The sequence below is a fragment of the Babylonia areolata genome, chromosome 19 (genome assembly GCF_041734735.1).
Source record: "Babylonia areolata isolate BAREFJ2019XMU chromosome 19, ASM4173473v1, whole genome shotgun sequence".
In the NCBI taxonomy this organism is placed as follows: Eukaryota; Metazoa; Mollusca; class Gastropoda; order Neogastropoda; family Buccinidae; genus Babylonia; species Babylonia areolata.
Window position 1 is genome coordinate 43507222 of NC_134894.1, and position 15000 is coordinate 43522221.

Here is a 15000-nt window from a genome sequence, read left to right on the forward strand (position 1 = left end):
AATTACAAAAGCCGCTCCTGAATTACCATCTTCTAGAACAGATCCGTCTGTGTATATTTTTAGATAATTAGAATATTGATTTTCTATATGGGAGAGCACTTCAGGTTTTAACAAAAATGGTGACTGGTTCTTGGATAAATCTGTATAATCCATGTCAAAGGTAGCTTTACACTGCTCCCATTCAGGGACTGGTGAAAAAGTAGGTATTTTTGCAATTTGCTTGTCTCTTGATTCCGTAGCACTAATGATATCTGATGCAAATGTATTGATGGATGTCATAGACTGTATCGTCTTAGCTCGTTTAGCAAAATCTTTTTGTGAACTTAAATTAACTTCTTCTTTTGAAAAGGTTTCATATGCTAAAGATTTGATAACGAATTTCGCGGCTGAAGCTTTCCTTTGTTCATCAAGAGATAAAACACCTGCTTCTCTGTAGGTCCCTAAATTTGATGTAAGAATGGGCACACCTAGAGCAAGTTTATAAGCCTTACAATCGATGCTTTGCAGCTTCTTTAACAAATGCAGTGGAGCACTGAAAAATACCTCTTGAGCGTATGTCAAGCGTGAACGTACGAGAGAGGTTGCGAGAGATATCAACGCTTTGGTATCTTGCCCCCAGTGCTGTTTACAAATTATTTTAAGGAAATTTAGACCTTTTCTTGCTTTGTTTAGTATATAGTCAATATGATAATTCCACGAAAGCTTTGAAGAAATATAAACTCCCAAAAATTTAACATATTGTGTATATCTGATGATAGAACCATTTATTGTAAACATAGGGAGCTTTTCTGGGTCTGATCCTGTGTTAAATAGCATCATATTTGTTTTTTCTAAGGACAATGATAAGCCATTTTCCGTCATAAAGTTGCTGATTTTATCAAGTTCCCGCTGGTATATTTTCTTTATGTAATTCAGTGTCCTAGTAGGCGTTTTATTTTTCATTGTCACCTTCATCCATAAACAAATGTCATCAGCAAATTGAACCAAGACTGTATCTTTAGCTAGCTTGTTAGGTAGATCTGCTAATAATATATTGAATAAAATTGGCGAAATTACTGATCCTTGTGGTAACCCCATATGTAATTGTCTGGGGTTTGAGTAGGTGTTTCCTATTCTTACTTGTATAAATCTATCTGATAAGAAACTTCTAATATAATCATACATGTTGCCTGTGATACCGATATTTTTCAGTTTATATAAAAGTCGAGCGTGCCACACTTGGTCGTATGCTTTTTTCACATCAAAAAAAGTCGCTAGTACGTTTTTTCGCCTTGCAAACTGTTGCTTTACCTGTGTAGTCAGTTTGACTAGATGTTCTGTGGAGGATCTACCTTTTCTGAAGCCAGCTTGGTTTACAGGAATTACACTATGCTTCTCACAATAATGAACAAGTCTTTTTAGAACATTTTTTTCCATTAGTTTGCATACATGCGATGTTAAGGCAAGGTTGTGTGTGTGTGTGTGTGTGTGTGTGTTGTGTGTGTGTGTGTTGTGTGTGTGTGTGTGTGTGTGTGTGTGTGTTGTGTGTGTATGTGTGTGTGTGTGTGTGTGTGTGTGTGTGTTGTGTGTGTGTGTGTGTGTGTGTGTTGTGTGTGTGTGTGTGTGTGTGTGTGTGTGTGTGTGTGTGTGTGTGTGTGTGTGTGTTCTCTTCAGATTAGCATGCATCAATGTCCGATGACAGACTCCAAACTATTCCCTGCGCCACATCCACTTCATTTCACACACATACCCACTGATATAACACAAACACATGCGTGTGTGTGTGTGTGTGTGTGTGTGTGTGTGTGTGTGTGTGTGTTGTGTGTGTATGTGTGTGTGTGTGTGTGTGTTGTGTGTGTGTGTGTGTGTGTGTGTGTGTGTTGTGTGTGTGTGTGTGTGTGTGTGTGTGTGTGTGTGTGTGTGTTCTCTTCAGATTGGCATGCGTCAATGTCCGATGACAGACTCCAAACTATTCCCTGCGCCACATCCACTTCATTTCACACACATACCCACTCATATAACACAAACACATGCGTGTGTGTGTGTGTGTGTGTGTGTGTGTGTGTGTGTGTGTGTGTGTGTGTGTTGTGTGTGTGTGTGTGTGTGTGTGTTGTGTGCGTGTGTGTGTGTGTTGTGTGTGTGTGTGTGTGTGTGTGTGTGTGTGTGTGTGTGTGTGTGTGTGTGTGTGTGTGTGTGTGTTCTCTTCAGATTAGCATGCGTCAATGTCCGATGACAGACCCCAAACTAAACCCTGCGCCACATCCACTTCATTTCACACACATACCCACTGATATAACACAAGCACATGCGTGTGTGTGTGTGTGTGTGTGTGTGTGTGTGTGTGTGTGTGTGTGTGTTGTGTGTGTGTGTGTTGTGTGTGTGTGTGTGTGTGTGTGTGTGTGGTGTGTGTGTGTGTGTGTGTTGTGTGTGTGTGTGTGTGTGTGTGTGTGTGTGTGTGTGTTTGTGTGTGTGTGTGTGTGTTGTGTGTGTGTGTGTGTGTGTGTGTGTGTGTGTGTGTGTGTTCTCTTTAGATTAGCATGCGTCAATGTCCGATGAGAGACTCCAAACTAATCCCTGAGCCACATCCACTTCATTTCACACACATACCCACTCATATAACACAAACACATGCGTGTGTGTGTTGTGTGTGTGTGTGTGTGTGTGTGTGTGTGTGTGTGTTGTGTGTGTGTGGGGGAGGGGGTGTTGTGTGTGTGTGTGTGTGTGTTGTGTGTGTGTGTGTGTGTGTGTGTGTGTGTGTGTGTGTGTGTGTGTGTGTTGTGTGTGTGTTGTGTGTGTGTGTGTGTGTGTGTGTGTGTGTGTGTGTGTGTGTGTGTGTGTGTGTGTGTGTTCTCTCACAACAGCAATCTGTGGATCCGTCATTTAATCGATAACAAGAAACTTATGTTGACGAGTATAACGATAACACACACCATGCAAGAAAACAGCTAACGCTAAAATGTCGGCAGCACCACCAGTTTACAGTTTCAGCTTCAGTTTTCCAAGGACGCGTCACTGCGCTCGGACAAATCCATATACGCTTCGCTTCATCTGCTAGGCAAATGTTTGACTAGCAGCATAACTGAACGCGCTTACTTAGGCTTTGAGTGCATGTACATATATTTGTGCTGAGTGGATTTCTTCTAAAGAATGTTGCCAGAGGACAACGCTCTCGTTGCCATGGGTTCTGTTTCAGTGCGCTAAGTGTGTGCTGTACATAGTACCTCGGTTTATCGTCACACCCGAATGACTAGGCGCTCAGTTTGACTTTCCTGTCAAACTTAGGAGAAAGGGCGAGGCCGGGATTTGAACCTAAACCCTCACGAACTCTTTACTGGCAGATGAGCGTCTAAACCATTCTTCCACCTGTCCTGTGTGCAGCATGACCAAGCAATGATGTATTGTACTTCTCTTTTTGTCACAACAGATTTCTCTGTGTGAAATTAGGACTGCTTTCCCCAGGGAGAGCGCTTCACTACACTACAGTGCCACCATTTTTTTGTATTTTTTTTTTTTCCTGCGTGCAGTTTTATTTGTTTTTCCTATCGAAGTGGATTTTTCTACAGAATTTTGCCAGGAACAACCCTTTTATTGCCGTGAGTTCTTTTACGTGCGCTAAGTGCATGCTGCACACGGGACCTCGGTTTATCGTCTCATCCGAATGACTAGCGTCCAGACCACCACTCAAGGTTTAGTGGAGGGGGAGAAAATATCGGTGGCTGAGCCGTGATTCGAACCAGCGCGCTCAGATTTTCTCACTTCCTTGACGGACACTTTACCTCTAGGCCATCACTCCGTCTGTATTGAGTATGCCGCTGCGACATAAACTATTCGTAGAACTTTTGCTAGTCTTACAGCTTTTGCTAATGCTACTGTTGCTGCTGCTTCTATTGCAACTGATGCTCTCATCGCTGCCGTTGAAGCTGCTCTTACTCCTACTGTTACGACTTCTGCTACTAATACTGCACGTTGCCATTTTTAACTCGATGCTAATGCTAATGATGATGATGAGGGTGATGATGATGATGTTAGTACTGGTATAGCGCTGTATCCTGTTTGTTAAGAGAAGAGAAAAAAATCGCTACACATACTGCTCTAGAATTTAAAAAATCAAGAATTTTTCATCCTTACATTGACCCCTGTTTGGGCAAAGAGGCTGTAAAGTAACATCATTGGTATTATACATGAAAATTCTTATGTAAACAGCAATCAAAACAATGAAATTGGTGATAAAAACAGATAAACAACGATCATAATTACCATCTTGCTAATCCAAAATGCTCTTTTTAATTTTGACGAATTTCCCTATTCATACACTCTCCTCCCTATTTTCAACAAATTCCAAACAATTAAAGACTGATTTTGGATTCAAAATTGCCTTAGGTATCAACTGATTTCGGATACCTGCATGCACATAAAGAGCTCACAAGGCTGTGAGTGATAAGAAACTCTAGGGAGAGCTGGACCGTACAATGTCTTCAGAGAAGAAGCCCCCCTCAGTCCAGTGTTTCGACCCTGAAACTCCTTACACTCTAAGGGGGCCGGGCCGTACCGAGGTCATGACTCCTGGATGCCCTTGTATTGCCGTCCTTTTTTTTTCTTTTTTCTTTTTAATTTAAAATAACGCAAAAAAAAAAAAACGCAAAAAAGACGTAATGATTATTCACTAGCACGCTCCCGAACAACGAACACGAAGATGAACAGAGGTGGGTTGAGCAAGAAGAAAGAAGAGGATGTTTGCACAGGCGTGTAAGATTACAAATTCCGCATGATTAAAAGTTGATTCGGCCAATCAGAAATTGATCCTGACTGAATTCCACAGTCTGCTATCGGATTATTTACCACAAGCCTTGGCTTGTTGACTCCAAATGATCAAGTTACGCTTGGAGTGAAGTGATGAAGGTTGTGATGAGGGAAAGGACAAGGAGGAGGAGGAGGAGGAGAAAGAGGACGGAGGAAGAGAGAGAGATAGACAGAGACAGGGAGAGATAGAGACTGAGGGACTTTGACACTTAGATATCATTGGCCCTGGGTCCTTATGCCATTGATGAATAATAATAATGATAATAATAATAATAATAATGGATACTTATATAGCACACTATCCAGATATCTGCTCTAGGTGCTTTACAAAAACGCTCTTGTTGACATAAAACATTATATCTATGTTACATACACACACCAAAATGTGACTACACACACACGCGCGCGCGCGCGCGCGCGCACGCACACACACACACACACACACACACACACACACACACACACACACACACACACATATACACACACAATGAATGCGTCAACATAATTCTTTTTCGCATAACAAAACGTAATAAAGGAATGAATACGATGGGATGCGAATGCAAATGATGTATTGATTAATAGGCCATAGCCCCTCATGAAGGGGTGTGTACATGGACATGCAACAAATCACAGCCGTATTAAATGTCAACAGGACCAAATACGGTGGGAACAAACATGAGAGAGAGGCAGGGAGAGAGAGATGTGGGGAGATGAGCAAGAAAGAAAAGAAAAACGAAAAGACAGAAAAAATACATGAACGAACGAATGAAGTAGATTTAAAGATAATAGAAGAAGAAGAAAGAAAGAAAGAAGAAGAAGAAGAAGAAGAAACTACAAATATTGTTGTTTTTTGGCACCCACGCTTCAAAACTCTCTCTCTCTCTCTCTCTCTCTCTCTCTCTCTCTCTCTCTCTCTCTCTCTCTCTCTCTCTCTCTCTCTCTCCTATCGCTATTTTGATGGGTCTCTTCTGCAGAACCTGTCTGCTTCACTTTCCACGCTGCAGTCTTGTAGTACACTTGGTTCTTCCAGAAATAAAATCTTTAAACTTTCAAAACATAAAATGAAGACGTAGTTTTAGTTCACTGCACCAAGACTTTGAAACTTTGTGTGCTATTCCAACGATGAATGGGTTTGAAATCAATCTTGTCATAATGTATATTTTGTCACATTAGCTATATTGTGAAGTGTGTGTGTGTGTGTGTGTGTGTGTGTGTGTGTGTGTGTGTGTGTGTGTGTGTGTGTGTGTGTGTGTGCTTGTGGCTGTGTGTGTGTGTGTGTGTTTATGTGCGTGCGCGCGTATGTGTGGTGTTTGCGCGCATTGCATGAAATATGTGAAGGAAAAGAGTCCAGCGTGTTGAGAATGATTCGTCGTCATTATCATCATCATCATGATCATCATCATTATCATTATTGTTGACGTGATAAGTAATTGCTGTTGATGTTTTCAATAGTAGTAGTTTTAGTAGTAGTATCATCATTATCAATATCTTTCATCAAAACAATTACTACCATTGTAGTTGTTGTTGCTGCTGTTGTTATTGGTGTTGTTGTTGATATCATTATCAGTACTATTATAAGCAGCAGCAGCAGCAACAACATCATCATCATGACCATCATCATCATCATCATCACCTTTTTTTTTATAATCAACACACACACACACACACACACACACACACACACACACACACACACACAGAGAGAGAGAGAAAGACACACACACACACACACACACACACACACACACACACACATAAACCAAAACCAAAACCAAACCAAAACCAAACAAAGCCTACCCACCCCCCCCCCCCCACACACACACACACACACGCACACACTCATACCAAAAAAAACAACCACGAAAAAAAACACACAAGCCACACACGCCCAACAAACACACACCTCCGCCTCCCTCCCTCCCTCCCTGCTCCCTCCCTCCCTGTACCTCCACCACCACCACCACTCTCTGTGATGACAGGAGCTCTGGGGGACAAGGAAGGAGACGGGACTTCCGCTGCCACGGCGGAAGGCGAGGACCCGGAAGTGGTGGAGGCGCGCAGGGAGATGGAGGAGAAGCGGAAGGAGAAACACCGCAAGATGGAGGAGGAGCGGGAAACCATGCGTCAGAGCATCCGGGACAAGGTGAGGGGGGGAAAAGAAGTGATCCCAATGCGGCTTGGGTTAGGTTGTGGATGGGTTGGGTTAGGTTGGGTTAGGTTCGGTTGGGTTGGGTTGGGTTGGGTTGGGTTGGGGTAGGTAGGGTTGGGTTGGGTTAGGTTGGGTTGGGATGGGTTGGGTTGGGTTAGGTTGGGATGGGTTGGGTTAGGTTGGGTTGGAGATGGGATAAGTTGGGTTGGGATGGGATGGGTTGGGTTAGGTTGGGATGGGATGGGTTGGGTTGGGATGGGTTGGGTTGCGTTGGGATGGGTTAGGTTGTGGATGGGTTGGGTTGGGATGGGTTGGGTTGGGTTGGGTTAGGTTGGGTTGGGTTGGGATGGGTTGGGTTGGGTTGGGTTCGGTTGGGTTGGGTTGGGTTGGGTTGGGTTGGGTTGGGTTGGCTTGGGTTGGGTTGGGTTGGGTTAGGTTGGGTTGCGATGGGATGGGTTGGGATGGGTTGGGTTAGGTTGGGATGGGTTGGGATGGGATGTGATGGGTTGGGTTGGGTTAGGTTGGGTTGGGTTAGGTTGGGATGGGTTAGGTTGGGTTGGGTTAGGTTGGGTTGGGTTGGGATGGGATGGGTTGGGTTGGGTTGGGTTGGGTTGGGTTGGGTTGGGTTGGGATGGGTTGGGTTGGGATGGGTTGGGTTGGGTTAGGTTGGGTTGGGTTGAGTTAGGTTGGGTTGGGTTGGGATGGGATGGGTTGGGTTGGGATGGGTTGGGATGGGATGGGTTGGGTTGGGTTGGGATGGGATGGGATGGGTTGGGTTGGGTTGGGTTCGGTTGGGTTAGGTTAGGTTAGGTTGGGTTGAGTTGGGTTGGGTTAGGCTGGGTTAGGTTGGGATGGGTTGGGTTGGGTTGGGATGGGATGGGATGGGTTGGGTTGGCTTGGGTTAGGTTGGGTTGGGATGGGTTGGGTTGGCTTGGGTTGGGTTGGGATCGGATGGGTTGGTTTGGGTTGGGTTGGGTTAGGTTGGGTTGGAATGGGATGGGATGGGTTGGGTTAGGTTGGGTTGGGATGGCTTGGCTTGGCTTGGCTTGGCTTGGGTTAGGTTGGGTTGGGATTGGATGGGTTGGGTTGGGTTGGGTTGGCTAGGGTTGAGTTGGCTTGGCTCGGCTCGGCTCGGCTGTGCTCGGCTTGGGTTGGGTTGGGTTGGCTAGGCTTGGCTTGGCTTTGGATAGGCTGGGTTGGGATGGGTTGACTTGGGTTGGGTAGGGTTGGCTTGGCTTGGCTTGGCTTGGCTAGGGTTGGGTTGGCTAGCATTGGGTTGGCTTAGCTTGGTTTGGGTTGGGTTGGCTAAGGTTAGCTAGGGTTGGGTTGGCTTGGGTTTGTTCGGCTCGGCTGTGGTTGGGTTGGCTAGGCTAGGCTAGGCTTGGCCTGGCTTGGATTGGCTGGGCTGGGCTTAGCTTGGTTTTGTATGGTCAGCAAGGGAAGAAAAGGTGGAGTGGGAGGAGGAGGACAAGTGTTACAGGAAGAGAGGGGGTGGGCAAGAAAGAGAGATGGGGTGGGGGGGCAGATAGAGTGGGGAGAGAGGGATTCGGCGAGAGAGAGAGAGAGAGGAGGGAGCAGAGAGAGGGAGAGAGGGAGTGGGGCTCGTTACAGGAGAGAGGGGTTGGCCGAGAGAGAAAGAGGGGGTAGGGGGTGGAGAGAGGAGAGAGAGATAATGGGGGAGAGGAGAGAGAGTGGGAGAGACAGAGACTGGAGGAGAGAAAGGTATAGGTGGAGAGAGGGAGAGAGAGAGAAATAGAGAAAGAGAGAGAGAAAGAAAAATAGAGGTAACGACATAGCGGATGGAAAACGAGAGAAATGAAACTGGAATGTAGGGAAAATTCCGTATTGACAATAGCCTATTTGGCTTTCATGCCAAGGGGGGAGGGGGGGGGGTAAAAATCGAAAAATAATTAATGCATGAAATACGGAAACAACAAAACAGGTAAGTAAAAAATAAATAAAAAAGAAAGAAAGAAAAAACAACAAATGAAACAACGCAGGTTCAATTTTCTGTCTTCTGTGTAAGCAACGTTGACGGCAGTCACCGTTTCAGAAGTAACGTGTAAACGCTTTTTTTTGTGGGTCAGTTTTGATTCAAAAATAATAAATGATTATAAATAAATGACCAAGCGACAATAATTGATCCGGTAAAAATGTTCAGCGATGATCTATATTGATAAGACATTGCCTTTTGATCACTATTCATAAACAAAGACCTCAATCACTCTGGTAGCGCTTTCTTTTTCCTTTCTGTTGTTAAATGCTTTGGCCATAGAAAGAGAGGGGGAGAGAACACTGAACACTGAACACTGAACACTTTAATGTCAATAGCTTTACAGCCCTAATGACATGGGGGTTCATAATACAAATAACAGCATGCATCAATAGTAATAATATTGATGAAAACCAAAACCAAAACGAAATCAATCAATCTGTGCAACAAAGTGCAGTTCGACCATCCATTCAAAGTAATGGCATGTAGAGAGAAATAAAAACAAAAACATATATAAATGTATAACATAATATTTTCCATATGAGAGTGACAACACAAATTTCACTTTTCACACTGAGCAACACCTGATACTATTTTATTATTGTTGAGTTTTTTTTCGTCGCATGTTATTCGCTTCTGCAATATATTTTGCAAGTGACTGTAGTGAAGTTTCCTGATTTAAATTAAGCACTCCAAAAATATCTTCATACTTTGCTGAATTTGTTTTAAATACAACACATTTTTCTCGAATATCGTCATAAGCTTTACAACTAAACAAAAAATGTAACTCATCCTCCCTTGAATGCCCGCACATCGGACAAGGGGAGAGTAACGAGGGCTCAGTCTGAAACCACTTTTCATAAGCATTCAAACCAATCGTTCTCGTTCTAAATCTGGCGAGACTTGTTCGGTGCCACTTGTTTGTCACGACTGTGATATATTTTTCTGTTTGAAATATACTTTTAAAACTATAAAACCATCTATATTTCTCAGTGCTTTCCATTTTACCGTGCCAATTCTGTTTATATGAAGCAATTAGCCTATCTTTGAATTCTGAAACAAATCCTTCTACACATCCAACTCCCTGACACATCCACACAATCCCAAATCCATTTACAGTTAATGTCTTCTTTACAAAATATACCCAGTTTTCCTTCCCTCTCTCATGTTCATTTACTAACATTTCATACGCCTGCTTACATAATCTCGATGTGGGTAACCTTATTAATTTTAACCAATATTTTATACATTTCACACATGATTTAATGTATAATGGGTATCTACCACTTTCTCCATATAATACAGTATTTGAAGCATGTAATGGAACATTTAAAAAACGTTTAATAGCTAATGTATGTACTTTTTCTAAATCATTGTTATCAGAAAGTCCCCAAATTTCGGCACTGTATGTTATCATTGGTTCTATTTGAGTATCAAAAAGTTTCCAAAATATATATGAATCTATCGAGCCTAACTTACGTAAACACCTTAAGATTTCTATAACCCCCTTCTTCCCCTTTCTACAAATTTCTGCTACTGTCCTTGTCAAACTCAGCTTAGTTGTAAAAATCATACCAAGATACTTATAAGCATTAGTTACCTTCACTTCATCAGTTCCATAGTGCCATTTTTCATATCTAGATAAGTAACCACCTTTTCTAAACACAACTACATTTGTTTTCTCAAGATTAACTTTTAAAAATAATCTATCTGCTTCTTGCTTTAATATGTTCAGCTGATTTTGAAGTCCTATGGCCGTGTCAGACAAAAGAATTACATCATCTGCAAATAACATGAGAAACAGTTCAACAGCCCCAGGGATCATTTGAATCCCATGTCTTCCTTTTTTCGTTATCTCTCCTGCCAGTGCATTAATAAAGAACGAAAACATCATAGGGCTCAACAGACATCCTTGTTTTACGCCACGTGGGCACTCAAATACATCTGAATATACACCCTTCTCACGTACACACGCTAAAACTGCATCATATACACCACGCAGTGCCATATAAAGCTTACCATCAACACCAGTTTTACGTAACACATTCCATAAACTATTTCGATTCACAGAGTCGAAGGCCTTCTGAAAATCTACAAAAGCAACATACAATTTTCTATTTTTTAATAAATGTGTTTGTACAATTGCATACAATGTGAAAATGTGGTCAATGGTGCTGTAACCTGATCGAAATCCAGCTTGCTCTTCAATAATCTTTTCTTCTCGTTCAGCCCATTTAGTTAATCTTCTATTTAAAATGTAAGTGTAAACTTTACTAATGATACTTGTAAGTGCAACTCCACGGTAATTATCTGGAATATTTGGGTCTCCCTTTTTGTGAATAGGTATGATAATCGATTTTGCCCAATCTGTTGGAAAGATTCCATCATTGAAACATCTGTTAAATAAAAGCACCAGAAAATCAACAATATCTGTATTTGCCTGCTTTAACATTTCACTCAATATTTTATCTGGGCCTGCACTTTTACCTGGTTTTAAATTGTTTATGCTATCAATTACTTCTTGCCTGCTAATTGGGTCATTAAAACAAGGTTCTTCAAAATCACCAACCTCCTCTACTACCTCATCTTCTGTTTCAGTATTAGCATTACCTACAAATACACTAGAAAAATGGTCATACCATTGCTGAGCACTAATATTATTATAAACAAATGCCTTTCTATTTACAGATCTTACTGTTGCCCAAAACAGATTTGAATCTTTGATTGATGATTTTAATTTCTGTAACCTTAGCTCCTCAAATTCACGTTTCTTTCTTCTCTTCAAATAAACATATTCCTTCCTTTCCTTTACAAATGTTTCTTTACGTACTCTTTTATTCTCTTCAGTTTTACATCTCTGGAAACTTTTAAGAAGGCCTCTGACCAGTCTTTTCTTCCTCTTACACTCATCATCAAACCAATCATTACATTTCTTCTGTCCTCTACCAACTGTTCGAATCATACATGCAGCTGCTCCATACAATGCACATGAAAACAATTTGACACAGGCATTAACATCAACATTTAACATGTTATAAGCATTCTGTAAACACTCCTTAAACTGACAACTGTCCAACTCATCCTTATATACATGCACATTTTCCTCAGACCACACTATCCTTTCTTCTCCTTTTTGAATTGAGTCAGATTCTTTTTCAGTACTTAATCTATTTATGTAGGACAATTCGACTGGCAGATGCCATGAAAATAAACTATCACCAATACATAAATTACAACTATCTAATAAGCAGTCAGAAACAAGAAAATAATCAATGACACTACATCCTTGGGTAGAAACAAAAGTAAAATCGCCATCTCGATCCCCATTACAATAACCATTCAAAATTACAAGTTCAAACAAAAAGCAAAAGTCCAACAGGGATTTCCCAAAATTATTTGTAGTAACATCCTTTGAACAACGTGAATCTCCCTTCACATTTTCCCAATCCAGATCAAAAACATTGATACCCATATCTTCACTTTTGGTCTGCTCACAACCTGTACGTGCATTCAAATCACCACAAACAATAACATACACATCCTTATCTTGCACAACCTGCAGCAAACATTCTTCCAAAATCAATACTCCATCGTTTAATTCTGTTTCGTTGTATAGTGGGGAGAGAGAGAGAGAGAAAGTGGTGGAGAGGAAGAAAGAGAGATGGGAGAGAGAGACAGACAGACAGACAGACAGACACACAGAGAGAGAGAGAGAGAGAGAGAGAGAGAACTTGGCTGGGTTACATAACTGGTCCGAGCAGCGCTGGAATAGCCGAATTGTATAGAATCAACGTTGAAAATTCTTAACGTTCACCTTCACCTTCACCTATCCCGTAGTCTTGTGGACCGTTGGGGCACCACAGGTGATCTGGCAACCAGGATCCTCCAATCCTCTCGGTTTTCTGACCTCCTGATTGTATCGCTCAACCTCAAGCCCGTCCATTCTGGGATGTTGTCCTCCCATCTCTTCCTCTGTCTGCCTCTCCTTCTCCCTCCTTGCACTGTGCCCTGCAGGAATGTCTTGGCAAGCCCTGATGATCTCATGACATGGCCATACCATTTGAGCTTGCGTCTCTTGACCAAGGTCAACAGGTCTTCTTAACGTTAAGCAAACTCAATTAAGCGCAAAGATCGCTTCTGATAACCCATTGTTAAATCGGTTCGTTTTCCTTGGTTGGTGGTAAGGTTGGGGATATGGGTTTGTGGGGGGTGGCAGTGATGGGGGGTGTTGGGGGTGTGGGGGTGGGGTGGAGGGGGAATCTGTATTGTTGGTGGACCGATTCCTTCCTGCCCTGTCGGTGAGGGTGGATGAGTGAGGAGGGAGGAGAGGAGAGGTGGTGGAGGTTGCGGGGAAGGTGGAGGGAGGGCGGAGGGGTGTAGGGGTGTAGGAGGGATGAAGGGTTGATCTCTATAGTTGGTGGAGGAGTCCGTTTGGTTTGGTTTGGTTGTTTGTTTGTGGGGTTATTTTGTGTTTTGTTTGTGTATTTTGGGTTGTTGTTGTTGTTTTTTTGGAGGGGTTGTTTGTTTGTTTTGTTTTTTTGTTTGCCTGATTTTTTCGTAGTGTGGGGGAGGAGGTAGGGAGGAGGTAGGGAGGAGGGAGATGAAAGAGAAAGGGGTGGGGTCAGATCTCTCTCCCTTTCTATCTGTCTTCTGTCTCTGTGTGTCTGTGTCTGAAAACAAATAAAACAAATTCAGCAAAGAATGAAGATATTTTTGGAGTGCTTAATCTAAATCAGGAAACTTCACTACAGTCACTTGCAAAATATATTGCAGAAGCAAATAACATGCGACGAAAAAAACTCAACAATAATAAAATAGTATCAGGTGTTGCTCATTGTGAAAAGTGAAATCTGTGTTGTCATTCTCATATGGAAAATATTTATGTTATACATTTATATATGTTTTTGTTTTTATTTCTCACTACATGCCATTACTTTGAATGGATGGTCGAACTGCACTTTGTTGCACAGATTGATTGATTTCGTTTTGGCTTTGGTTTTCATCAATATTATTACTATTGATGCATGTTGTTATTTGTATTATGAACCCCCATGTCATTAGGGCTGTAAAGCTATTGACATTAAAGTGTTCAGTGTTCAGTGTTCAGTGTGTCTTTCTGCGTCTCTCTCTGTGTCTGTGCCTCTCTGTCTCTCTGTTCATGTATCTGTCTCTCTCTTTCTCTCTCTGTCTCAGTCTCTGTCTGTCTGTCTCTCTCTGTCTCTCTCTCTCACTCTCTCTCTCTCTCTCTCTCTCTCTCTCTCTCTCTCTGTCCCCTACCCCATCTCTTTCAATGCTATTCTCTCCCTAGTCTTATTCTCCCATTTGTATGTTTTTGCAAGTCAAAGAAGATCCACCAGATAAGACATATTTACGAATGCGTACTTTACAGGGTCTGCTTTTCGTTGTTTTGAAAACCTCTGACTGGGCTGCTTACTGGACGGACGAACCTCACAAATTCTTGACGCATTTCAAATAATGATATTGATTTTATTTTTGAGTAACATTCCTAACAAACATTTCCAAACAGAACGTAACGGCTTAAAATGATCATGCAGTCACACACACACACACACACACACACACACACACACACACACACACACACACACACACACACACACACACACACACAAACACACACACACACACACACACACACACACACACACACACACACACACACACACACACACACACACACACACACACACACACACACACAGCTGTGTGCGTTGCACTGTATGTGCTTGAAATGTGTATTTAAGGAGCACAGATGATAATTGAAACGTCCGAAGAACGTATTTGTTTTTTGGGGGGTAGGTATACTACACAATTCTCTTTGTTCAAAGTTAGACTCCTTTCCCCAATCAGACATGGAGTGAAGTAATGGTGATGTTTTATCGGATTTGTTTTGCTAATGACAATGTAGTGTGTGTGTGTGTGTGTGTGTGTGTGTGTGTGTGTGTGTGTGTGTGTGTGTGTGTGTGTGTGTGTGTGTGTGTGTGTGTGTGTGTGTGTGTGTGTGTGTGTGTGTGTGTTTATGTGTTGCATACATGCCAAATTTCACTACTCTGCT

At 42.3% G+C, this 15000-nt stretch overlaps 1 protein-coding gene across 1 annotated transcript in view; it reads left to right on the forward strand.

Moving 5' to 3' along the window:
* LOC143294321 (complexin-like) overlaps positions 1-15000 on the forward strand; it is a 98780-nt gene that overhangs the window by 82682 nt on the left and 1098 nt on the right. Inside the window, exon 3 of the mRNA XM_076605766.1 lies at positions 6762-6925. Coding sequence (XP_076461881.1) covers positions 6762-6925 — 164 coding nt within the window. The remainder of the gene's footprint in view (positions 1-6761; positions 6926-15000) is intronic.